Raw genomic sequence first — 27,746 nt, forward strand, 5'->3', positions numbered from 1 at the left:
TAAATTCAAACAATTCTAAATAAAGCATTCGAACCTAAGAGAATGCAAATGTCATTACGTGCATCTCTAAACTGAAGAAAAAAAACTTTTATAACAGGTTTTGTCAATCCAGCAAATGTTTAAGAGCTTAATAAAAATGCTTCTTATCATAAGGAGAGGATATACAGAAAGACAAGATAAGCTTTTAATTGCCAGCCGAATTGTTGCTTTTAGAAGAACCTTGGGAGCCGTGTGGAATTAGGTTTTACATCAAAAATCCCTTTGAAAATAAAAATGTTCTTCGATTTGAATTACATTTTTTGAAATATCTGTATAAAAATCACCAAAGGCATAATAAGGGTGTAAACAATCAACCTCCTTGCATTTCAATTCAAGAAAGAATGGTCAAGGAGCAGGTAGGCAGGACATATTCTCAGAATTATCACGCTAGTTCTAGGAGCTGGGGCATCCTGTTTATGCAGATAGGGTAAGAATGCAACAGCGCCCGAGGAGAATCTAGATAAAACATTCATCCTTCTTTCATGTATGAATGCATCAGAGTTGCAGTTGGTCTTTGATTACAGCTTGTTTGCTTGCTTTCTTCTGTACTGTTGCCTTTATAAATGCAATTGCATTTTACTGTGAAAAAGATATATTTAAACTTCCATCAAATATACTAATATTCATGGCACAGATTATTGCAAAAATGCAGTACAAAATACAAACGCAATACGAAGAACTTTGCTGAAGTTTCAGTTTGCTTATTTCACTTTCCAGTGCCTTTTGTTCTCTGAGGAATATTTCTTTGGATCAAATATTTATAAAAGTTGCTAGTGGTAGTAGAGGTGATCGCTTCCTCTCCATACAAACATACAATTTCTATTCTGGAATGAGCTGCAAAACATTAGGTGGTAGCTGAAGATCTCCCAGAATTACAACTGATCTCCAGGCAACAGAGACCAGTTCCCCTGGAGAAAATGGCTGCTCTTAAGGGTGACCTCTATGGCATTGTACCCCATTGAAGCCCCTCCCCAAACCCCACCCTCTCCAGGCTCCATCTCCAAAATCTCCTGGAATTCCCCAACCTGGATCTGGCAACCCTACAAAACACTGACTGTGCAGGTTTTCAACATGCATCATTTGAGTTCCACCAACTGTGTGGATGCCTGATGGGAAGCACTGATAACATTGTTAACCAGATGAACAGCAAGTTGCACAAGCCTATGATCTGATGCGTGTCCTTGGCATGGAAAGCAACTAAATGATCCAGCATTTGACTTCTCAGTGTGGATACCCTGGGCATAACATGAACATCTGGGTTCACGTAGTAGATGAAGAATCTACTGACATCACTTTTAGAAGACTGTGTCAGGCTTCACCCTTAGTTTCATTTGTATTTATGACATGGCTGCTCCAGAGGTGGTTTGAGGAATGTCAGTTTGGTTGCTGCAAATCAGAATCTGACAATACATTGCTGGATTTCACACCCATCTTGTCCATTGGAAGGCATGCTGGAAGCACAACATATCTTTTTGGATTGTGAACAAATTAAACAGGCTTTTACTTTGAGCAGCGTCTTGTTTTGAAGGAACCCAATGCACTAGGTCTCTGCTTGTGGCACATTGAATTGGATTGTATAGGTTGATAGGGGTACAGAGATTGTCTCATCTTTTGATCATGGGCTTGAACTTGCTTTCGGTAAGCAAGTCCAAGCCCATGATCAAAGCCAGTTTGGTGTAGTGGTTAAGAGTGCCGGGACTGTAATCTGGGCCGTTTCCAGACGGCCCCCCGCCTCGCGAAACGTCGCGCGTCGTCGCGCGTCATTGCGCAGAAAACGCGAAATATCGCGTTTTCTCGTGCGAGTTTTGCGCGACGTCGCGCAAAACTCACGCGAGAAAACGCGATATTTCGCGTTTTCTGCGCAACGACGCGCGACGACGCGCGACGTTTCGCGAGGCGGGGGGCCGTCTGGAAACGGCCCTGGAGATGCAGGTTTGATTCCTCACTCCTCCACTTGAAGCCAGTTGGGTGACCTTGGGTCAGTCACAGCTTCTAGGAGCTCTCTTAGCCCCACCCACCTCACGGGGTGTTTGTTGTAGGGATAATAATAACATACTTTGTAAACTGCTCTGAGTGGGTGTTAAGTTGCCCTGAAGGGTGGTATATAAATTGAATGTTGTTGTTTCTGCTGTTGTTGCTATGGTATCTTTCAGTTCTGTGGTTTGGGAAAATATGATTGCTCTCTACCTTTCCCTGTATAGAGCTGGAAGTGTGAGGTACAACTTTTTACAGGCACTGAGCCTCTCCAAATAAGAAAAGTTGTGTCTGATAATGTAGAAGCCAGTCTCCAGAGAAAATGTGATACTTCGTGTATAGCTTTTTATCTGGCAAGCATTCTTGGCCAAATTTGCTTAGGAATCAGCTCATTGTTTTCAGCTGGCAGGCAACCCTCCTATCAGAAAATGAGAGGTTGTCCTTGAGGTTTCTTCTATGAGTTCTCATTTTTTAATACAAGATGTTTTGGTATGGATAAGGGTAGGGGCTAATCAGTTTGGCCAGCAAGAATCTAGCTTTCCTCACAGTCTGAAAATGTTGACTGTCACATGTCTACATTTGAAATCTGCTTAACTGTATAGATACTCTGAATGCAGGAAATATGCAAAGTAGTTTGCTTGCTGTGTTGGACAATTCTGAACTTTTAATACATCACGTTTATTGCCATGTGTCAAGAAACAGGAACAGTCAGATTCATTCTGATCTAGGTCTTATCGAACAGAGATTCTGAAACGTGTCTAATATAAAGACATGGCTTATACCATTCTTTGGAAAGTGTCCAAAAGTATAGTACAGGGCCTCAAGATGTACAATTCAGCAAGATGCAGATGTGTTAGATTCCACTCCTTCTTCTTTCAAGCCAATGTTACATTCCATTCTTGGCCACTTTCGATCACACTAGACTCAGCCTTGGCCAACAACAACAGGTGTACATTTTCCCCCTTTTCAAGGTATTATATCCACATTGTACAAAATTCAATATTATGATTAAAGTCTTGAGTGCACATTGCTATTTATGATCAAAGAGACTCACAGTAGGAGCTGGCTTTCGGACACGTACAGAACAACATGAGAATTCAATTTCTGTGTTCATCTACCCCTCCCCCCACCCACTCTTTCCTCCTACTCTTTTTACAGTATAAAAGAACATTAATTATCAGCAATAAACATGTAGAAATCAAAGGCTGCAATGGTCCAATACAAGTGTGGGATGGTGAACTTGGTTGAAGCTGAAGAAGAAATAGGGACTGTTATGGAAAGAATGCACATAATTGACAGCCACGTTGAGTAAATGGACCTGGCTTATTTGTGCTGTCAAATACATGTCAGTAAAAACTGAAGAATAGTTTTATACACCCACTAAAAAAACAAATTACATCGCCAATCTGCTCAAAATTAAACACATGTTTTTCAATGGTGCCCAAAGGGAGGCTTGGAAATTTTCTTTCTGTGTAGTAGCTATCTAGAATATTATAGGTACTACTGAAATCCAAGTCATAAATGAAGATTATAAAAAGAACTCTGGCATATACTGCAGCCCATTGATTGAGTAGTTGTTGTTCAAGCAGCTGAGGGGGCAGAAAGTTTATTTTAAAAAGCTTTTTCAAGATTGAGCTGCCAGGAAATAACAACTGGTTATCAACACTAATAAACCATGGTGTTCTAGGTGGGAAATGTGATTTGGCCTTGTATCGTTCCACAGTTTGGCATTATTGTAGTGGCTATGTGGGAGCTGGAGCTGCTGGAAGTCAGTGGATTTCTGGCTTCATTGTGAAACTTGTGTTCTACCCAGGGTATTCAAAACAAACTGCTAACTGTAGGGCTGTGTTTGGGGGAGTTTTGTACCATGAATGAATTTAACTTCATTTCAACGAGGAAGGGTGAAAGCTTTGTTGTACAGTGAAACTCTGTATGAGCATGGCTGCTCCATTCATTTTGGCCTCAGGAGCTCTGCACACAAACATATGTGGAAAGCACTATCTGACATTGAAGTGAAGAGGGCAGCCCTTGCCTGCACCAGCTGTGTGCACATCAAAGCTCTTGGGAGCCTTAGATTAGGGTGAAATAGGAACTGTTGTGCCTGCAGCTCCCAAAAAGCTTTATTTCTGAGATTGTGTGTGTCTACATTTGTATGTAGGACTCTGTTTATAGCAAACATAGTTTTCTCCAAAACTGAACTCAAGCCAGGTTGCTCTATTGAACCATTAAATGTTAAGAAATTCCATGTGTCTCTCTGGAAACATCAGTAAAAAGAACACTGTTGGAACCTCCATTCCACCTAGGCAGAAATGGTTATTAGAAAATTCTTTTATAATGCTGTGGATTGCCAAGGATGGCTGTGAAGGTGAGACTGTGGCCACCTTCGCAGCAATCCACAGGGTTTAAAGAATGCCGGCAGGCATCACTCTCTAACCCCTAAAGAGTGACTCAAAGGGTAGACCTTTTGGTAGTGATGGGACAGGGAAAATATTATCCCCCTTTTACCTCCACTTCCTTCTACCTCCACTTACCATCTCACTTTCCCCCCTTCGCCATCCTTCTTTGAAGGATGGGAGCTGATGGGACAGCCATCTCTCTCCACTGGCTAATTGATTAAGTTGCGGGTGGGGGGCGGACTTAGAGCTGAAATTATGGAAGCTTTAAGCTCCAATTCTCCCCCAATCAGTTGCATAACAACCCTCAAAACAGTGCCCAAGGTCTCATGACATAGTATTGTGAGATCTCTGTTGCCATCTGTTTTCCTCAGTTTCGTTTTTTTAACTCACCATTATTTTAAAGTTTCAGAATTTGTTGCAAACCTGGGGGATTCCTCCACATTTGTAGAAACGTCATTCTTATCTGTCCCTGCCCCCAATGTGCTGAGGTTTTTTATCCATACTCTGAGGACATGGTCAGAATGACATAAGAACACAGGGCCTTCTTCTCATCATGGGAGCACCTGATATCTCTTGGGCTTTCAAACATTGGCTTCAGTCTAATAGAGCATTTCCATAGATGGAAGAGATTCCACCCATGGAGCATTTTTTCTCACCTTCTCCCTATTACTGCAGCCCAAAGTAATCCCCCAAATGCTGCTCCTGAGGGATCCAAGCCAGTGACTACAGTGCCCAGGTAGGGAATTTGCAACTTTTAAAAGCAGAAGTTTTGGGAATATGATGCACACATAAACAGCCAGATATTTGTGCTGCTTTTTTCCCGAACAGCAAGGGTCAGAAATGAAGAATAAGATTGTTCCCCCAGTACAGACCTCTAGAAACAAATCAAATAGTATCTAGTGGTTGTAAATGCTCCACCATTCTTATAAGAAGATATTCAATGAGCCAACCCTTTTAAGGGACTTTAAAACCAAGGATCAAAGTACATGTGATGTGGAATCATGAAGACAGCTCTCTCGTACTTATTTTCTTGAAGAAAAACAGCAGGGATTTGGAGTGGAGAAGTAGGAGTGTGGGGGATAGGGGGTGCTTAAACTTTTCCCTATCTACTACTTTTCCACTCCAATAATATAATAATTATTATTATAACTGATTTCTTTTGCACAAGTTTCAAATCCTATGCAGACAAGTATCTGTTGGAGAGTGACTTGGAAGTAAAAGCTGGAGATTGGAGGAAATTAAGCACCCCCTCCCACTACGCTTCTCCATTCCAAATTCCACTTCCCTGACGCTGTTTATTTTTTAATTTATTTAAAAGGGGATTGTTTGAGCCATTTTATATGCACTGGTATGACTTGTGTAACCAGCCCCTGACAAACTTTGACTCGCAATTTTATTTGGTCTTTAAAGTGCAACTGGACTCTAATTTTGTTCTGCTACCTCAGACTAACATGGCTACCCACCTGAAACCAGCCCCTTAGTTACTTTATAGGACACAGATTTGGGCATTCATTTTCCGACACTGTGATCTCTCACGTTGATGCCTAATAACAATGTTGAAGAGTTGGGGCGGGGGGGTTATGTGTGTTCTTGCACATGTTTTATTTATGGCCCTTATAATAAACTGGAAAGACTGACTTCCTTTTCAAGATGTCACTTTTTCTCTTTATGTGCCTTGATATTTTTGTCTAAAACATATTGAAAGCTTAAATAGATTTGGGAATAACTGTCAAAGAAGAAATATGAAAAGGAACTCTGGGCAACCTCTCATGAATTCTCTCCTTCTGTAAACTTGCGGGGAAATGATTTTAAGTTAATGTTTCATTTTGTGTTGGACACCATTAAAATTGCTTGAATTAGGGTTAAATTAGATCAGTAATGTTGAAAAGGTTATAGCAATGCTGGGAATTACCTTTGTGTGTGGCAGTTTAATCACTGAAAAATGTGTACAGTGATTAAACAAATGTTTATCATGAAAGTTCTGGATGACCCCAGAATTATCCGAAATAAGGTATCCTTTATTTTTGAACACTGGATCCTAAATCTCTAAAATGCAACCAAGATGGTTGTTATTTGAAGAGTAATTTTTCTTTTAATGAATGCTCACAAAGTCTATGATATAACCAAAATGATTTAATTTATCAACTATAGATGTTTATGGCAAGGTAAACTCAAAAAAAGAGGCATTGATTGGGGAATGTTGACTTGGATATTGTCTAGATTTCCACATGAGTGGGGGCGGTGCACCAATTCCTCCCTCCCATAGCAGCCAAAAATGCCTCCCGTGCTGTTTCTGAAGGAGAAGGGCCCCCCTCTGGAACAGACTGGGAGAATCAGAGGTCTCCAGCAGGCAGGATTGAATCACTGAAAATCACTTTCCCTTCCAATCACATATAACTATGCAGGATCTAAGCAGTTATCATCTTTTATGCCACATTGCATGGGAATCAAAGTGTATGTTTTTTTTCCACCCAGTACTGAGCTGCAGTACTGAGTCGGACCAGTGGTCCACACAGCCCAGTAATTTTTTACTATAGGTGCAATCCTAACCACTTTCCAAACCCATTCAACTCAGAAGTATCCAACTCTGTTTAGGATTTTACTTTGTGTTAAAATCTGGATTTCTAATGCCTCAGTCAGAGATCTTTACCATCCTTGCTTCATGTGCTATACTACTAAGCCATGACTCCTCCATACAGTAGCTCTTTTCTAAAAAAAGACATAATAAATAAGTCTGAGAGTAAATATATAATAATTATTATTATAATAAAAACAACATTTGATTTATATACCACCCTTCAGGACAATTTACAGTTTACGAAGTATGTCATTATTATCCCCACAACAAAACACCCTGTGAGGTGGGTGGGGCTGAGAGAGCTCCAGGGAGCCGTGACTAGCCCAAGGTCACCCAGCTGGCTTCAAGTGGAGGAGTGGGGAATCAAACCCAGCTCTCCAGATTAGAGTCCCGCGCTCTAAACCACTACACCAAATACGAATTTTCCTTTCCCTACTTATTTTATACTTGTCTTGTACAGAATAATGGAAGTTAATTGATGGAATCTTTTTTTAAAAAATTACAGAACAAAGAGCAAGTTAACTAAATGTCTGTAATACAAGCTGCTATACATTGCTGTATTTGGTGTTTATTCTACTTTCTTTCTGAGAATCTATAAAAGTAATTTCTATCTACAATAAAAACAGGAGTGGGTATTCATTAACTCCTTACCTTGTAAGCAGGGCTTTTTTTCAGCTGGAACGCGGTGGAACGGAGTTCCGGAACCTCTTGAAAATGGGTAGCCCTTCGAGTGGGTTGCCCTCGAAGAAAATGGTCACATGGCTGGTGGCCCCGCCCCCTGATCTCCAGACAGAGGGGAGTTTAGATTGCCCTCCATACTGCAGCGCAAAGGACAATCTAAACATGGCCACCAGCCATGTGACCATTTTCTTCGAGGGCAACCCACTGAGTTCCACCACCTCTTTTCCCAGAAAAAAAAGCCCTGCTTGTAAGTATGACAGTTCGTTTTCTGTATTCATCTTCTTATGTCATGCTTTGGGGATCTTTTACATTAATATATTCTCCATACTATTCCCATGTTTCATTTTGATGTAATTCATAGGTATATGACTGGAGAAACTACCAGCCAAACAGCATGAGTGCTTCAGAACTGCAGATGTTGGCTAGTATGAAAAGGCAGCAAAATGAAGAGCTGGAAAATAGCGGACTTTCACATGGGCTGAGTGCATCTCAAATTGACAATTGTAATGTCAGCCTCAGCGCAAGCAGCGATGACACGACAACTTGGAACTCATGTCTCCCAGCGGTAAGCTTGAAAGTACCTTATATATTGTTGAAATAGTTTCCCAGTGGAATCTTCAGGAGTTCTGAACCTTATTTAAAGGTTTGAATTGGTTTCCATATTTTTAGTTCCTCGTTTATATATACTATAGGGCCAGAAGGGTGCAAAAGCTAAGATTGTTAAAATACATTGTTGTAGTTTTGTGTCCATTCAAAAGTCCACTTTCAAGTGATTTCCAAACATGGTCAATCACAGACACAGATGGGTCAAGTGTCTGGCTCAACATTAATAAAATGTCAAACAGTGGCAGGAGGACTCCAAACATGCTTGATAGCTTTCCTCTAAGGGAGTATGACTCAGTAAAGCAGTTCAGAATTCCTTCTCATCGCCATTCATTTCTAGCTTCTGAAAATATTACTAGAAAAATAATTCCTACATCACAGCTCAGACCAAAAACAAAAAAACCCAGCATGTTGTACTCTGCTTATGTTCACTAACTTGTACTGTATAAAAAAGCAAAATACATCAAATCAAAATATCTGTACCCCACCTTCTTGCCTCAAGGCACTGACATTTCCCCACTCTTTTTTTACTTAACCTAATCTAAAAAGGCCTTACTATGCTTCCCAAGGTGCTTGTACAAGTAGGGGGAGTTTTGTAATTGATGGAGGGGGCAGCCACTGACAGTGCCTCTCTCTGTGTCCTTACTGAATGAACAGCATTCATAGCCACTTTTCTTTAAGGGTTTTCCTTGGTGGATCTCAAAGATTGTAATGGAGTAGGAGGTGAACTCGAATGTAGATTCAGCCCATATATGCTACATAATATGCAAGGCAGTTGTTCTAATAATGCTCTCTTAAACCCTACTTAGAAGTGTCGGGCTAATCTAATGTGTTCTTGTCAGCGTGTATTTCTAGTTCTACCTGTCACCCCTCTCTAGATACAGTTATGCAATATCACCTTAATATCTCTAATCTTTTGGTTTTAATTGCTTCCATTGAGTCCTTTTTAAGAGAGAGGAGAGCAAAAATGTTTTAAATCAATCAATAAAAAGTATTACATTTGCGCGTTACAGCACTTACCTGAAAAACAACATGTAACTATTGCTTTTACAGTAAGTGCTGTAATGTGGAGATCTGTTAAAATTAATGAACTTGAACAGTAATTAGTAAGTACAACATGTTGTTGATTGTGTTTTACAATCTTTCTTGCATCTTTCATCATTCCCCTCCTCATGAAAACAGATGTGAGATCAAGGTGGTCTTCATATTGAGAATTATTCCTGTAATCATACATATCAAACATTATTCTAGTATCTCAGTCTTCAAATCACAGAACAACATGGTAGTATGTTTTAAATTCCCCTTCCCCTGAAAACCTGGATCGGGAGAGAAAATATTGTGTACTAGCAGAAAATAGTGAACACTTGAAACAACTACAAAGAAGATTAAAGGAGAAAACGCTAAAAAAGGATTAAATCTGATCATCAAGAAGACAAAAATAATGACTACTGAGGAAATATACAGTTTTAAAGTTGACAATGAAGAAATTGAAATTGTTCAAGATTTTCTGTTCCTTGGCTCAGTCATCAACCAAATTAGAGACTGCAACCAAGAAATCAGAAGAAGATTGAGACTTGGAAGAGCAGCTGTGAGAGAAATAGAAAATACCTTTAAAGATAAAGATGTCTCTCTTGGGACCAAGATCAAGATAATCCATACAAATCCCAATTACTATGTGAAAGTTGGACAATAAAGAAAGCTGACGGGAAGAAAATTGATTCATTTGAAATGTGGTGCGGAGGAAAGTTTTGTGGTTACCATGGATGGCCAAAAAGACAAATAAGTGGGTTCTAGATCACATTAAGCCTGAATTCTCCCTAGAAGCTAAAATGACAAAACTGAGGCTATTGCACAACATGAGAAGACAAACTCTCTGGAAAAGTCAATAATACTAGGAAAAGGTGAAGGCAGTAGGAAAAGAGGAAAACCTGAAACAAAATGGCTTGACTCAATAAAAGAAGCCATGTCCTCTAGTTTGCAAGAGCTGACCAAGTCTGTTAATGATAGGATGTTTTGGAGATCTTTTGTTTATAGGGTTGCCATAGATGGGAGGTGACTTGACGGCACATAACACGCATGTATAACATATAGTGATGTCCCAACCCTGAATGTCAACTTACATTTTGCTAATGTGTTCAATGTTTTCAGTGTTCAGGACAGATACTACATTCCATCATGTCTTTTTTTGCACCCTTGCAAACAAGTGCAGGGGTCAATCTGGGATTTATACATCAAATGCAAAATGTTGTCCGGACCACCACAGCAACTTTAATTTTTTATATCATATTCTCCAAGGGAAATGTTGCATTGCATTGTATTATATGCTTTCCTTTCCACATTTGTTTAATGGTATTTGAATTTTGAAATGTATAATAATGCCCTGGGGAGGGGAGCCCTTGAATGCCAAGCCTCACTGCACAGCCACTAATTTTAGCTAAGGAGGAGGCAGGTGGTATGAAGCATAAAGACTAGGGAGAGGATGACATGAGAGTGGGCAACATCCCTCCATTGAGTCCCAGGTGATAGGCTAATTGGAAGGTGGAAAGATCAAGCAAAACAACTGAGTTATGAGAAGGGGAGCCTAACATAAGCCTTTGTGCCAGCACAGAGACCAATGTGAGATTGCTGAAATGGAGATAGATCAAGATGGGTAGCCATGTTAGTCTGACTGTAGCAACAGAAAAGAGCAAGAGTCCAGTTGCACCTATAAGCCTAACAAAATTTGTGGAAGGGTATGAGCTTTCAGGAGTCACAGCTCACAAAATTGATGTTAGACTGAAATGGGGCAAGTTATATAATAGATTTCTGCTACATGTTATATTGAGTTTCTGTGATTGGTTGTCCCAATGTGCAGCTTAATTTTAAAATACTGGAATGGTCAGATCAGGGCCATGGAGTAGTGGGAGAGGATTCAGCTCTTTTCCCAAGCCGTTTCCCCAATAATAACTCCCTCAGCAAATTGCTATTAGTCCCAGTAGGAAAAAATATGTATAATAAAGGCACCCATATTTCCTTCCCTACTGGGAATTAAAAGCAGTGAGGGATGCTTTCTATTGAAGAAACAGCATACAGGGAAAGAGCTGAAAACCCCTCATCTCTACACAATGGCACCAAACCGAATTCCACTTCCTGTACTGGCTGCCTTTTAAGTTAAACTACTCAATGAAACATCCAGTCATGGATCCCTGACACAACATGTAGTTTGGATAAAAATGTACATATATTTAGTAACTGACCACCTTATTTTTAATGTCCTTGCTCAGTGGGCAGAAGCAAAATGCTGAAAGAATAGGTTAATATCCTAGAAATTAAATAGAGTAAGAAGATAATTTGAATATTTCTGGTTTTCTTTAGAGGGGATATGTCCACGTTATCTGTTTTGATAGAAAGGGCAGCACAATTTATTACATGAGGAAGAAGTTTTTATATTTTGTAAACTCCCAAAGAGAGCAAGGAACTGTTTGCTAAGCTACAAAACTGTAAGGTTTATGGTTGTGGTGTGCTGGCATGAAACTGTCTCTGGCTCACAAATGTTTCATTAAAGGGGTTTATCATAGCATTTTTTGTGGAGCTAAAGGAAGTTGAGGGTTGAATCTGAAATACTTTAATGCCAGCGATGCGGGGGGGGAGGGTCAGTTGATTCTGTTCCCCACTAAGTAGCACATGCCAGCTATAAGGTTGTCAGTGACTGTATACAGTTTAAGAAAGTTTATTGAAGAGGAAACAACTGAGGAAGACTGGCCCCTCTCCCATTCTGACAACCCAGTAGTCAAGGGTGCCATAGACCTCCATTGTTATTTTTTGTTTATACTGCCTTTTCTTCCCAGTGAGAACCCAAAGCAGCCACTGTTCTACTGGCTTACTCCCAGTAAATTTTCTTAAAATAGAACTTGGAGTGTGCCGCAAAAAAAAAAATGGTATTATTCAGATCCAGGAATACTATAAATATTCAGTATTCCTGATTTTGGGGTCTGATTTAGTATTCAGGTTTGGTTTTATTCGAGAATTCTAAATATATTTGGCCCATTATTCCCTATGGGTGAAATTATCTAGAGGTTGGAGGGGCCATTTTTTAAGCAAACTTCACCAGAATCTCAGGGAACCTAGTCCTTCCTGTGCACTAAAGCTCCCCCACACACCAAGGTTCAAGAAGATTGAACTCAGGGGACCAATTCTATGAGCCCCTGAATAAGGTGCCCCCATCCACTCTCCACTGCTTCCGGGGGGGGGGGCTTTCCACGACTTTCCAGAGCAAAGAAACGTTAACCAAACAAGGGCAACCTCTGGTAAAAAGCCAGTCCCAATGCAAGCTGAACCAACTAAGCCCAGCAGAACCAACACCAAACCAGACAATTCCAGCATCCAATCTAGCAAGTTATTAATACCAAAGTAGCAGCCAGACCTGGGTATGGCATATGGCAAGCATGTTAGCAGTCATACCTCTTCTTCTTATTAAAAGGGCAGCTTATTAACATGAAACATCATAAGTCCCTTCCTCATGTGCACAAAATGCTGCCTGGCCAGGCAGAATGAATGCCAACCCTGGTTGGAGTTGGAAAATTACCATAAGGTGAGTCAGGCTGACTAACTGCCCCTCCATGCCCTGGAGAAGCACTTAAGTAAAACAAAGAGGTCTTCCAGAATGTTTTGCTTTATCTCAACACCCTTCTGTACCTTCCCCATCCACCTTCCTAACTTGTGCTACTTGTGCTACTCATGCCGTTTGGCAGTCGCAGGACATCAAGCACCCTTCTCACCTATAGTTTTTCCCAGATATGCACAATCAAGCCTTCCCAATTTATTGTCTCACCTCCAGACAAGCCATTATTGTTTCAGGGGCAGAAGATGTAATTCTGCCTCAGGATACATTTTGCACTATAATTGGCTAGCCCTAACCATGTGTTCTGTGTGTGTCCTTGGATCCTATGCATACCCTGAGATGCTTGCCTGAGCCTTCTTCCTGCTACAAAGCAGTGACCGCTCACTATGCTACCTCTACAGACATCCCTCCCAATTCTAGACTGTAAATATTGCGCTACTCTGAATCACTTTTTCTGTCTGACTTCCCAGTTATCCCTGTGTGTATGCTGTGTGTGATTTTCTGTGTTTACCCTTGCTGCTTCTTTAATAAAAAACATTCCTTTTGAGCACTCACCTGGTTTATTCAGAGAGTTCTCCAAGGGAACAATCCTGGTATACATGGGTGGAGATACCCCAGTTACCACCTCTTGGTGCATGTCCTTGAATGCTAATTCCTCCAACTCACAAGGACACCCCCCTCATTTAGAGTAACAAGCAACTGACTCAGACACACACAGAGTAATGCTGCCTCCTTCTGCTCGCCTCCTGTTGCCTGGGAAGCCTGCAGAGGGGTGGGAAACAAGCTGCAGCAACCTTTAAAATATAGCTCCCAGATATTCCTGGATATCACAGACTCATAGAGTTGGAAGGAGCCATACAGATCATCTAGTCCAACCCCCTGCCCAGTGCAGGATCAGCCTAAAGCATCTCTGACAAATATTCATCCAGACTCTTCTTGAAAACTGTCAGTGAACGGGAGCTCACCACCTCCCTAGGCAGCTGATTGCACTTTTGAACTACTCTGACCATGAAAAAGTTCCTCCTAATATCCAGCCAGTACCTTTGTGCATGTAATTTAAGCCCACTGTTTCGGGTCCTACCCTCTGCTGCCAACTGGAACAGCTCCCTGCCCTCCTCCAAATGACAGCCTTTCAAATACTTAAAGAGAGCAATCATGCCCCCCCCCTCAATCTCCTCCAAACTAAACATTCCCAAGGCCCTCAGCCTTTCCTCGTAGGGCTCAGTCTCCAGACCCCTGATCATCCTTGTCGCTCTCCTCTGCACCCTCTCGATTTTGTCCACATCCTTTTTGAAGTGAGGCCTCCAGAACTGCACACAGTACTCCAGGTGCGGCCTGACCAAGGCAGTATAGAGAGGGGCTATGACCTCCTGCGATTTCAGCGCTTTGGCCCCTTTGATACAACCCAGGATTGAATTGGCCTTTTTTGCCACCGCACCTGGATAATTTGATAATATAAATACCGGTTTATCTGAATATATCCCAGTAAATATACCCAAGTAATTCCCAGTATGTATTTTTTTGGATGTATGGCATTCCTGATCTGTATAGATAGCACCATTGGAGCCAGTAGGACATTCGTTCTACAGATTCTATCAGACAATGTAGGTTGAAAGAGTGAATGGGACAATGATTAAGTTGTCAAGTTCACTCCCTACCTTATGGCCCTTTTTCTGGAAGTACTTTCTGACACATTTTCTCCCAAAACCACCCATGTGTACACAGGTGTTGCAAGTCATTCTTATGCCATCGGTTCATTTGAATGAAAGGTCTAGTTTTTAGGTATGAAATTACTTCTTGTTTTGCTGCCTAACTTAGAGAAGGGAAAACTTCACAAGTGCAATTTTAAATCAAACAAAAGAAAAGGCCAATGGTTGTTGTGGGTTTTCCGGGCTGTATTGCCGTGGTCTTGGCATTGTAGTTCCTGACGTTTCGCCAGCAGCTGTGGCTGGCATCTTCAGAGGTGTAGCACCAAAAGACAGAGATCTCTCAGTGTCACAGTGTGGAAAAGATGTAGGTCATTTGTATCTACTCAGGAGGGGTGGGGTTGAGCTGAGTCATCCTGTAAGAGTTTCCCAGGGTGTGGAATGCTAATGGCGGGAGGCTTCACTGTATCCTGAGGAGGTTCTTTTGCATATGGATTGGTACTTGATGTGCTAATCTTCTCTGCAGGGCTATTGTCGGGGATAGAATGTTTTGTTAGCCTGGTGTTTTTCAGAACTGGAAACCATGCTCTGTTCATTCTTAAGGTTTCTTCTTTCCTGTTGAAGTTTTGCTTATGCTTGTGAATTTCAATGGCTTCCCTGTGCAGTCTGACAAAGTAGTTGGAAGTGTTGTCCAGTATTTTAGTGTCCTGGAATAGGATACTGTGTCCTGTTATTTCCCCATTTTGGCTGCTCCTTGTACACACACAGCAGCAAAAATGGAGAAATAACTCTGTTTTGTTTTTGCATGAGAAAACAGGTAAGTTTTGGGTGGAAGGGAGAGGATAAGAAAGAAGGGGGCTCACAGCGGTGGAGGACTGGGAAGGGATTAGGGATTTAGTTTTGCCTCTCACTATTAACAGTCTTTCATGGCGTCCTCTGAAAAATACTTGAGGTTTTCTTCAGTTCTTACCAGCAAGGATCATAAGAAGTGAATACAAATTGAGCTGAGCCAAGGGGAGTTCACCCATCACTATTCATGAGTATTTAGTAGCTCCTTCTCTTTTGTCAGACTGTGGCTAGATAATGTCCTTCTTACAGGTTCTCCTTTATAAGCAAACAAGAGTCCATTGTTTGAATAAGGAAACTTTACTGCAGAAATGGTTCATTATAGTCCACTGTCCTGAATAGGAGATTCAGGATGGTACAAGATCATTGTTACCAATGAAAGGCAAAGCATAAGGTACAAAGTAACAGTTCCCAGCTGAACCAGCCTCCCCCCACAGTTCTCAAAACAACATCTTTCAGACATGGGAAGCGGGACTCTCTCAAGGCCGATCTTGGGTGGAACGTTGTTAGACAAAACAATCTCTTTTGGTGAGAAGTCTGCTTGGGAACTGGTGCACCTGCAGAGAAAGCACTTGGACACTAGAAGCATTAGAAAATGGAGTCAGTACAGCTCATATACACACTGAACCTGACATTCTGCCCCCCTTAAAATAAATCCCCCCCAGGTTTATATGGATAGCGAGTATGAAAAGCTTTGGTTAGTTTAGGAGCATGAACATGTATAGAATTCACCCACTCATCGAACGCAGAGTCAAAGTCCTTCCATCTGATGAGGTAAAACAACTGATTACGTTTGATTTTAGAGTCCAATATTTGTTGTACCTCGTAGTGTATTTGGTCATCTATTAAGGTTGGAATGGGTGGAGCTTTGATGTGCCATTTGTCATCTGTTGGAGCCTTCTTCAGCAGGCTGACATGGAAGGTGTCATGGACATGGCGTAGATTTTTGGGTAAATTTACCGCAACAGTCACTTCGTTAATTACTTTGCGCACCGTGAAAGGTCCGAGGAATTTTAAGGCCAGTTTGCGGCTGACTTGTGCTAGTTTTAGATTCTTGGTGGATATATAAACATGGTCTCCAGGTTGCAAATCCCATTCGGCCGCACGATGGCGATCTGCGTATTTTTTGTAATCCTGTTTGGCTTTCTCTAGGTGTTTTCTAATGAGAGTCCATTGGTGGGCTGCCTCCCCCCACCATGAAGACACGTCTGGCGAAGTCGGGGAAAAGGAAGGGGGAGCGTCCAGCGGAAAAGGGTTGAAGTGGGTCCCATACACCACTTTGAAAGAGGCTTCTCCTGTAGAGGCATGTACACTGTTGTTGTATGAGAACTCTGCTAGAGGGAGGAGGTCCACCCAGTTATCTTGCTGGAAGTTGATGTAGCAACGAAGGAATTGCTCTAATATTTGATTAGTTTTTTCCGACTGCCCGTCGGTTTGTGGGTGGTGCCTTGAACTGATTCCTTGCTCAATATTTAACATTTGTAAAAGCTCCCGCCAGAAGTTGGCAACGAACTGTCCGCCGCGATCCGAAATTACCTTGGACGGAAAAGAATGTAATTTTACAATGTGTTTTAAAAATAGATCTGCCAGTTTTCGAGCGGTGGGTATAGTGGTACATGGAATGAAATGGGCTTGCTTGGAAAACAGATCCACAACCACTAAGATGCAGTTATGTCCCTTGGACACTGGCAAATCAGTGATAAAGTCCATAGATATCATTTCCCAGGGTTTGCTGGGAGTTTCCAAGGGTTGCAGCAGACCCGGAGGTTTCCCCTTGCGGGTCTTAGCGCTGAGGCAAATGGGACAGGAGGCTACGTATTGGGAGATGTCTTTGCGCATGCCCGGCCACCAGAATTGCCGTTGTATCAAATGTAGCGTTTTCAAGTACCCATAGTGTCCTGCGGTGGGGGCATCATGACACCGCTGTAAAACCTCCCTCCGTAGACTGTCGGGTACATAGAATTTATTTCCCGATAACCAATCCCCCTGCGGAGACTGATTCAGTTTGGATTTGGGCACTTTATCCCCCTCCTTTTCCACCTCAGCTTTAAGTTTTGATTTCCATTCCTGGCCGTGCGAAAGGGGCTGGATTGCGCGGCTACGTGTGGTTACCACGCCTCCCAATTGCGTTGGTGAGAAGACTGTATCTATAGTCTCCTCCCGTTTGCTCCTATGTTGGGGCATGCGCGATAGGGCGTCTGCAAGAAAGTTAGTTTTGCCCGGGAGGTAGTTCAAAGTGAAATTGAACTTGGAGAAAAATTCTGCCCACCATAATTGCTTGGCATTTAAGCGGCGGGGACTTCGGAGGGCCTCCAAATTTTTGTGATCTGTCCAAACTTCGAATGGGTGGCGTGCCCCTTCTAACCAATGCCGCCAGTTCGTAAGGGCTGCTTTTACTGCAAAGGCCTCCTTCTCCCATACATTCCAATTCCTTTCCGCCTCAGAAAATTTTCTCGATAGGAATGCACAAGGTCGAAGCTTCCCTTCCTCACCCTTCTGCAATAACACTCCTCCAATCGCCGTATCGCTGGCGTCGACCTGCACTATGAAGGGGTAATTCTCATCGGGGTGGCGGAGAATGGTTTCTGTGACGAACTGCGTTTTTAAGCGTTCAAAGGCTGTTTGGCAATTAGATGTCCACAGTAATTTGGAGGAGGGCTTTTTTGCTTGGTCCCCTTTGTCTTTGGTTTTTAACAGTTCCGTCAGGGGAAGGGCGATCTGTGCGAAATTTGCAATGAATTCTCGGTAAAAATTGGCAAATCCCAAGAAAGATTGCAGTTCTTTACGAGTAGTGGGAGTTTGCCATTCTTGGATCGCTTGTATTTTGGTTGGATCCATTTTTAAGCCATCTTGGGATATACAATAACCTAGGTAAGTGAGTTCAGTTTTATGGAATTCGCATTTGGATAATTTAATAGGCAATTTGTTATTCATTAGAGTTGCCAGAACTTTTTTGACCAACTGAACATGCTCCTCCTCCGATTCTGAATAAATCAACACATCATCAAGGTACACCACCACTCCTTTGTACAGAAATTCATGCAGTACTTCATTTATCATGGACATGAATACAGAGGGGGCTCCAGTTAATCCAAAAGGCATAACTAAGTATTCATATTGTCCTAGGGGTGTATTAAACGCGGTTTTCCACTCGTCCCCAGCCTTGATACGAACATGGAAGTAAGCATCTTTCAAATCTAATTTTGTAAAGATCTTACCTTGAGCCACGACGTTGAGCAGATCTCGGACGAGTGGGATGGGGTAAGCGTTGTTGGTTGATACAGCATTTAGTCCTCGAAAGTCCGTGCATAGCCGAAGCCCTCCATCTTTTTTCTTTACGAAAAGTACTGGTGCTGCGTGGGGACTATTGGCAGGACGGATGAACCCCCTCTGGAGATTGGTGTCAATGAATTTTCTAAGTTCTTCCCTTTCATTGAAATTCATAGGGTAGAGTCGGCCTTTTGGTAGCGAGGCTCCCGGTAAAATCTCCACTGCACAATCGGTTCGTCTGTGCGGGGGTAGGGTATCGGCTTCCTCTTCGGAGAAAGCCGGTAAGTAAGACCAATAATGTTCGGGTATTTGACTTATTTCCTCCTGTGTAAGGAGAGCTGTCTCGGTGTGGGTTGGATTGGTACCCCAATTTTGATTCCACCGATGCTTTTCGCAGTTGGAGTGGCTGAAGGTGATGCTCCCTTCTGCCCAATTTATGTAGGGGTTGTGATCACATAGCCATTTACTGCCCAGAATTAACGGGTATTTGGCTGTGGTGCTAATGACAAATGATCTTTTTTCCCAGTGTTGGCCCATGCCCGTCACCACCGGGATTGTTTCTGTGGTGACGGGGTTCATATTGGTGCCATCCATTTGCTCGAAAATGACTGGGTTTTGTAATTCCCGCACTGGTAATACTAATCCATTGACCAGGGCTGGGGCAATAATGTCTCTAGAGCAGCCTGAGTCGATTAGGGCTTGTACACGGATATGCATCTTTCTCTCAGGGTTTAACAAAGTCACTGGTATGAACAATATGGACCCGTGTGGCCGGTCCCTTGTTGGGACGGGCCGAGAGTGGATCTGCCGCTTGGGCCCCTTCACGATAGATCCATTTCGTTTCCCGACTGGGGGCTTTCCGGATTCTCCTCTCCACTTAGGGCAGTAGGGTCGTATTCCATGAGTTCTTCAGCTTCTAACCCTCTGTCGGGGGCATTTCGTTGGGAAGTACCGCGACCCCTACCCAACCTGGGAGCTGGTGTTGGGCGTTGTAATGTGGGAAATGGAGCAGGGGTTGGACGCCGTAGTTGGAGCGGGGGTCTTTGCACAGGCCGGTATGGACATTGTGCTGCAAAGTGACCGGCTTGTCCACATTGCAAGCACAAACCTTGTTGCCATCTAGCATCTCTTGCTCCTCGGGTAGCATATCCCGTGCCCCGTCCTCCCCTCTGCAAAGTTAGGGGCCGTCTTTGCCCCGATTGTTGTTGTTGTTCAACTAACCGGACTTCTAATATGCGATTTTCAACTTCACAGGTTAGTTGAATCCATCCTAACAGCGTAGGAGGATTGTCTTGCATGAGAACCCGGTCCAGGAGTTTCGGGTTTAGCCCTTGTTTGAATAGTATTATTTTGGTGGACTCCTCACACCTAGGGCATTTAGCGGCTAGCTGTCGGAATTTTGGCCGACAAGCTGCCTTGTCTAATAGCTTGCAACTCTGTTCTGGCTCTGGTTTCCTCTAAGGGGTCCTCATATTGTGCTCTGATAGCATCCACCAACCCTTGCAAGGTATTGAGTTCTGGGGCCCCAACATTGTATAGTCCCACATACCAGTCTGCCGCTCTGCCTTGAAGCCGTGAACCGAGATGTTCGATCTGGCTGGCCTCACTTCTGAATAGGTGTCCCCACCGATTGAAGAACTGCACCACTTGTACCAGGAAAAATCCTAACTTGGAGGGGTCTCCGTCAAAAGTGGCTTCCAGTTTTACCCAGCCCATGGGAAGATCCTGTCTTGGGGCTGGTGTGGGGTAATAGTCCGTCGGAATGGTCAGTTGGGTTTGCGGCGTAATAGGAGGCTGCTGGGGAGGTGGGGGTAGTTGCGGCCAGGGTTGTGGCTGTGGTAACGGCTGCCCGGGAGCCCCCGGCTGCGGTGGCAGATGCGGGGCCGGTTGTATTGGTGGTGGTCTGATCGGTTGGGTTGGAGGCGGTATCACCGGTTGAGCTGGCGGCGGCCGTACCGGTTGGGTTGGGGGTGGCCGAACAGGTTGGGCCGGAATTGGTCGCTGGGGTGCGGGCCGATGTGGTCGAAGTGGGGGAGGCCTTACCGGTTGATCCGCAGGTGGCAACACCGGTTGATTTGGAGGTAACCTTACCGGCTGTTGTGGTGGTATTTGTTGAGGTCGGAGCGGAAGGGGCTGCTGCGGCAGGGGCCTGGTAGGTGCTGGGCCGCGTGGGCTTGCCCCTCCCAGCGTCGTCACTCTCGGACTCGGAAGGAGTCCCCGGGGTACGATCTGCAATGGTTGACCCCCCCCTGGGGGTTGTTGTACAGGGGTAGTTGTAGGCGTTTGGTGTGGTATCTCCCCCCTTGGAGGAGCTGGAGGCTCTTCGAGCTGATCCGGTTGGATGACTATCGGAGAAGTTGGAGGGGGTATTACGGGGGACTCCGTCGGACGGCTCGGTTCCTCTCCGTTCCCTCCTGGGACCTCCACCGGAGTGTCCCCGGGATTTGGATTTTCGTCCGTTTTTGGGATTTCCGTTGGCGTCTCTCCAGGGCAGGGATCCCCCTCTTCCTCCGAATCCGATGTATCGTCAGCGCAGGAATCGGAGCAGGAATCCCCTTCACCTCCTGTCCCTGGGTTAATCGTGGGCGGCGGCTGCGACGGAGCAGACTCCCTTGGGTTAGAAATAACGCTTTGTAGAGTCGCTATTTGTACAGCCATTTCTTCGGGTGATGGTCTCTCTCCCGCCACCATTAATGAGAGTAGATGTATGTCATGAGCTAGGCTTTCTTCCATATCGACTAACCTAGCTTCTAGCAATTGAATTCTACTTGGACCCGGTTGGTCCATCATAGAGTTCCCAGCGGCGGCAGCCACCGGGGTATTCGGCCTCCAAGGTGGAGGGTCTCCCTGATCGTCTTGCGATCTCGCTGCTAGAATTCCTTTGGCCAGTCCAGTAACTGCCGAAATGCCGGAATCCACAGCCAGGGTACGATTTTGCATCTGTACCCAACTTTGTTCGGAAATCTCTGGTTGCTCCATCCACGGAGTGAGTTCCGAATAATCCCAACTCAGGACACCGCGGCGGGACGTTTCCCATTCAATCTGTTCGGTCGTCCTGTTCCAAAATAGCCATGGTTGGCTGCTGTCCAGTTCAGGGACTGTTTCTAGGCTTCGGCGCCCATCCATGGGTAACGAATGGGGCACCCCACTGGCCCTGCGCTCTCTTGTTTCTCGGGGTCGGGCTCCCCACTCCGAGGGTGTGGGTACCAAGAACAGCGGGATGGTGATGGCCGTCGGCTTTTCGCCCCCACTGTTGAGATCGATGAGAGGAGGGGTGGTAGTTGAAGCTCCGTTCCCTGCCAGTGCAGGGCCTTGAGGTTGTAACTGTTGATCGCCGGGAGAAGCATACGGATCAAACAAAGGATCCCTGTCCGGGACTGCTTTGGATTCCGAAGGGCCCGGCTTAGACATGATTGGTAACAAAATGTCAGACTGTGGCTAGATAATGTCCTTCTTACAGGTTCTCCTTTATAAGCAAACAAGAGTCCATTGTTTGAATAAGGAAACTTTACTGCAGAAATGGTTCATTATAGTCCACTGTCCTGAATAGGAGATTCAGGATGGTACAAGATCATTGTTACCAATGAAAGGCAAAGCATAAGGTACAAAGTAACAGTTCCCAGCTGAACCAGCCTCCCCCCACAGTTCTCAAAACAACATCTTTCAGACATGGGAAGCGGGACTCTCTCAAGGCCGATCTTGGGTGGAACGTTGTTAGACAAAACAATCTCTTTTGGTGAGAAGTCTGCTTGGGAACTGGTGCACCTGCAGAGAAAGCACTTGGACACTAGAAGCATTAGAAAATGGAGTCAGTACAGCTCATATACACACTGAACCTGACATCTTTGAGCCTATATGATTTTTTTTTTAATTAGGAGAGGTTGCCCCCCGCCCCAGAATTTTTAACATAACGTCGAATTTATTTTAAATCATTCTCTCAAATGAATCAGCTATGTGAAAGCCAAGTAATCATTCCATGGTTTGGCTGCCTCTATGCCTTGTGATGTAGAGACTGGGCTTTTGAAGTTATTTTGTTTTCATTTAGAAAAAAGGAAAGCAAATAAAGTTTTATGCAACGTCAGATTCACATTGCCGCCAATTGAAATTCTTTGCTTGTTCACAAGGCCACTGCAGAAAGTAAACCTGAAAGACAGCCATCCTTAAGCTGTCCTTCCCAACGTGCTTCAGCTTTTTGTTCAGTGGAAATAATAAAAAGGGCTCCTCTAGGAGCTTGACTCCAATTTTGTTGTCTTTTCTTAAGAAGCCAGAATAAATGCCAGCGGGGGCCAGTCTTTACAGAATGCTGACTCACAAGTTCCCCCAACTAAGTTAACAGAGCGAGTGAGAAGGAATTATACTGGAATCTCAACTTCAGATTCATTACAGTGTCTGATTTATTTATGTGGCCAAAGGATGGATGTGAAATGTAATGCAATTAAAAGGTGTTCTGTACAGTGAGAGGCGTTTGACCCTTTTGTTTCATCACCAGAGAAGTGTCTTTGCCTTTGTTCACCTAGGGTGTCTTAGGAGGATAAAATCCAGCATCTCCTGTTTAAAGAATCAGGTAGAAGGTGAGGTAAAAGACCTGTGTCTGAGATCCTAGAAAGTCACTGCCATCAAAGTAGGCAACACTCATCTTGATAGACCAAGGGTCTGACACAGTATAAGGCAACCTCAAAGTTTTAAAAATATAAAGGAATAACATTTTAATAGTCAACAAAAAAAAACCAGTCCAAGACAAATAATAGTGTACGTAAAAGAGACCTCAACAACAAGGCACAGTTCCTTCTATTCAGAGGCCTTCAGGTTTCTCAAGAGTAGCAGTCTTACCCCCCTGGGGGAGAGAGTCCCACAGTTTGGAGGGTGGCAGCTGAAAAAACTCCTCGTGCAGGTCCCAATTAATCTCACCTCGGACAAGGTCAGTTCCCATAGGAAAGCAGCAGCCCTCAACCTCACAACTTGGGCATGTTGATTAGAATTACACAATCCTTCAAGTACTCTGGACTCAAGCTTTTTAGGAGGTTAAAGGTCATATCTAGGGGTTTGTGCTTCAGGTTTCCAGTTCTGGGTTTTAACCTGAATCGAGTCTGATTTGGAAAGATTTGGGATTCCCGAATCGGTCCCAGAATTGCTGAGCTGATTCAGGAATCCCAAAGCAAAGCTTCCCGAAGCAAGAAAAGTTTCAAACTTCCTGCCCTGCTGCATTTTTCACTCAATGGGAGGGGAAGGATGGAATCCCCTCCTCCCCCTCCCATCAAGTGAAAAAAGCAGGGCGGGAAGTTTGAAAGCAACACTTTTCTTCCCGCTTGCAAGTGGCAAGAAAAGTGTTGCTTTCATACGCCAGACACTTTTCAGCTGATGGGAGGGGGTATTTCCCCATCAGCTGAAAAATACTGCTGGCGTTTGAAAGCAGCAACACTTTTCTTGCACAGCTGTTTTCAAACGCCGACAGCTTTTTTCAGCTAAGGGGAAGGGGATCCTTCCTCCTGTTTGCAAATGGCAAGAAAAGTGCTGCTTTGAGCTTTGGTGTGCTCCGTAAAGATTCCCAATTTTTTATGGAGCATACTGAAGTGTTTAAACACCCGGGTTATCCCAAAACACCCAGGTTATCCCAAACTGTTTTCTCACTTCTGGTCATATCTATTTTATTTTACTTCATTTATATCTCACCTTTCTCCCCAATGGGGACACAGAGTGCCTTAGATCATTCACCTCTCCTCCATTTTTTCCTCACAACAACCTTATGAAGTAGGTTAGGTTGAAAGTATGTGACTAGCCCAAGGTCAGCCAGCAAATCTAGCATCCTGGATTGAAGCCAGAAACAAATGACAAGCCAGTGAAGCGCAAACAACACTGGTTTTATATGTTCATTTTATTAAGTCCCAGTCAGGGCCTTAGTAGGCACGTTCTGTACCAACTGAAGTTTCTGAATCATATTCGGGGAGCATACTATGGTCATCTAATCTGGCTGTTACCAAGACATGTGTCCCTGTGACATGGCTCAGTCAACTTTCTCCAAGAATAGTCATGGATGTTGAATCAGTCAAAGCTGGTGAAAGGCATTTCTAGCAGCTTCCTTTACCTGTTTATCCAAAACCCAGTTATGTGTCAAGAAGCACCCTCCTACTGTGTATCTGAACATTTGAGGGGGGATAGCAAACTCATTCAGTACAGGACTTGTGCAAGCTTGTTCCCAACCAATGTAACTTTGATGTCATCTGGATTTTCAGTTTATTCTCCATACATTGGTTTAGTATGTTCACTGCTGAGTGGACTTGGGGCAGTCACATCCTCTCAGCTTAACCATTCAAATGAACTGATGGATGGATGGATGGATGTCATTCTGTCCATTGTCTATGCCACTTCACTTCTCTCAGTTCTGTAGAGCACTGATGACTAAAGAATCTGTACATGGAGGAATAATTGTGCCTACTGCACAGGACCTCTTGGTTTCAGAAGCCAACTCTTCTCAACACAACTGCCAGACATCAACAGGACACTCCACACAGCCATCAGGAAATAGTTGTCAGAAAACTATTTTGATCCAGTGCCCTGCAAGATTTCTGAACATCCATTAGCTTAAACTTGCCCATGAAAACCAAGTACTAACTTCCTGCACTCACAGATCTAATAATTCACATCCTGCACCAGAGCACCAAATCTAGGGTATACATTCTGTTTATTTATTAAATGTATGTCCTGAAGATTATGGAAACAGCAGAAATGGACAAATTAACAATGATATTAAAAGGGAAAATGGAAGAAGAATTCGCTGGACCTTGGATACCGTTTTATAATTGGATTACAAATAAGCATATAGACTTGAACTTACCAAGAATGTAAAAGGACTTAAATATGTTGTTCAAAGCTATACAGAGCAGTGTTGTAAGTGGACCATAATAGATATGTTTACTTTTCTTTGAGCCAGTTTGGTGTAGTGGTTAAGAGCGCGGGACTCTAATCTGGAGAGCCAGGTTTGATTCCCCACTCCTCCACTTGAAGCCAGCTGGGTGACCTTGGGCTAGTCACGGCTCTCTGGAGTTCTCTCAGCCCCACCCACTTCACAGGGTGTTTTGTTGTGGGGATAATAATGACATACTTTGTAAACTGCTCTGAGTGGGCATTAAGTTGTCCTGAAGGGCGGTATATAAATCGAATGTTATTATTATTATTATTTGTTCCTTTCTTTTTCTTCCCTGTTTCCTTGCCCTTTTCTTTTTTTTCAATTGTTTACTTAAGTGAAAACACCTAATAAAAAATAAATTTAAAAAATGTTGTTCAAGGAGTGAGTTGAAGGTTGATGACATTTGAAACAGAGGAAGTTTTTCACATCATCCACCACCTGGTCCTTTTAGCAAGAGATGCTGGGGATAGAACTTGGGATCTTCTGCATGCAAAGCAGATGCTCTGCCCCTGAGCCACGATCCCTCCCCAACAGATTTAAAGCTGTCAGTGTTTGCTGTTTTATCTGGAGCAGTTCATGAGGAAGGGAAGGTTGGCTGCTGGGACAATCCAAGAATAAGCAGCTGCAACTAAGATATAACTACCAGGGTCCTGTTGCTGGGCTGGAGCAAAGGAGAAAAAGAGAATTAGGTTACAAGTCTCCTGTTACTATTCATGGATTCTTTCCTTCTTGCCTCCTCCATTATTGCTGCTCCGCAAGAGAGAGATATTTTTGTTATTCTTAAGAACATGTGTGTAAAGCACATTTAGCACATTATAGTTTAATTTTTTTGCAAAGGAGTGGACAAGGCAGATTAGACGAGGGCGAACAAAGACTACCATATGGGAAGGTGGAATTATACCCTGTCATCTGCCATCTCGCTGGCCCACACTTCTACAAGAGATGAGTCAGTTGCACTAGTCAGTTCATAAGAAAAAGAATTTTACTGCTGCACTGCAAGTTTTTTAAAAAGTGACAGTCTATGGAAAGACAAAGAACAACTAAGGAGGAAGTATTGGAATGCAGTGCTTTCAAACTGATATACACATCCACAAAAGCCTGTTTCCATATACAGAACTTCTTAGCTGGATCAGAGCAGAGAAAGCTGGGGGCCAAGGCAGAGAAAGTTTGGGTCCCTTTCTCTAAATCTTCAGTAAATGATTTGTGACAAGTTGAAAGAGTAATAAGCCCTTTCTTGCCCCTTAGTTGTAGGGGACGATGAGGCTTTGTTTTCCTAATTTGTGATATTAAAAATCAGTGAACTAAACTTACTGAGCTATACAGACTTGCAAAAAAATCATGAGGCATGAAAATATAGTTAATTTTTCACACTGCCACACTTTCTAATTTCCTTCTGACACCATGAGAATAGAAACAGTCAGAATTCCGAGTCCTCCTCATCTAGCAGAAAGCATCTGAAGGCCTCTCATTCTATGTAAGATATAAGATATAGTTTCTCTAGAATGGATGCACTGCAAATTCTTCTGTTATTTTCTGAGCTACTGAATTTTCTATCAATAAAGGAAAATTTTGCTTGTTTTGCCACTTGACATTCTGAAGTGTTTTATCATCTACAACTCCAAGGCTGCCAAAATGGTGCCTTGTGTAACAATTATGTTAATAAAGCAAATTTAAGACCTGTCCCAGCGTCATTCCTCCTTTGGAATAAGTATTATTGCTGTAACTCTTATGATCAAAAGTGAAAAAATGAGTTTCCCTTGATGATCCCATAGAAAATTGTATTTTGTGTGTTCTGCTCTTGTGTGAGATGATAAAAATCCTTTCTCTTTCAAACTAATCATATTTCTTCCTGGTGTTACTTGCTCATCAAATCTTTGCTAATTTTTCTCGTATAGATTATGGACAACTCCTCCCCAGAAAATAACAGGGGGGGGGGGGTTTGTTCTAAATATTGGCTAATTTTATATAACCTCTTTGTCTCTTACTCTAATCTATGGCAACAGCACCACCAGAAGGCGGATTTTTGTCTACCTTTATTTTCACTGTTGGTTTTGTTTTGTACATGTTTGAGTACTAAAATACTCAGGTTTATGTAAGTAATTAGCGTTTTTTTTTTCATTGAATGTGTTCCTTTGGATTTGGGATTGTGAGTCCACTTTTAGGTTTGGGATCCTTGATCTGATAAATGATGGTTATGAAATGGACAATG

The 27,746-nt window shown here is 43.2% G+C and overlaps 1 protein-coding gene across 3 annotated transcripts in view; it reads left to right on the plus strand.

Moving 5' to 3' along the window:
* The window catches only part of CFAP20DC (CFAP20 domain containing), a 248,538-nt gene that overhangs the window by 164,716 nt on the left and 56,076 nt on the right, over positions 1-27,746 (plus strand). For all 3 annotated transcript variants that reach the window (XM_054975347.1, XM_054975348.1, XM_054975349.1), the window contains one exon: positions 8,030-8,233. In XM_054975347.1, coding sequence (XP_054831322.1) covers positions 8,030-8,233 — 204 coding nt within the window. The remainder of the gene's footprint in view (positions 1-8,029; positions 8,234-27,746) is intronic.

The sequence above is a fragment of the Eublepharis macularius genome, chromosome 4 (genome assembly GCF_028583425.1).
Source record: "Eublepharis macularius isolate TG4126 chromosome 4, MPM_Emac_v1.0, whole genome shotgun sequence".
In the NCBI taxonomy this organism is placed as follows: Eukaryota; Metazoa; Chordata; class Lepidosauria; order Squamata; family Eublepharidae; genus Eublepharis; species Eublepharis macularius.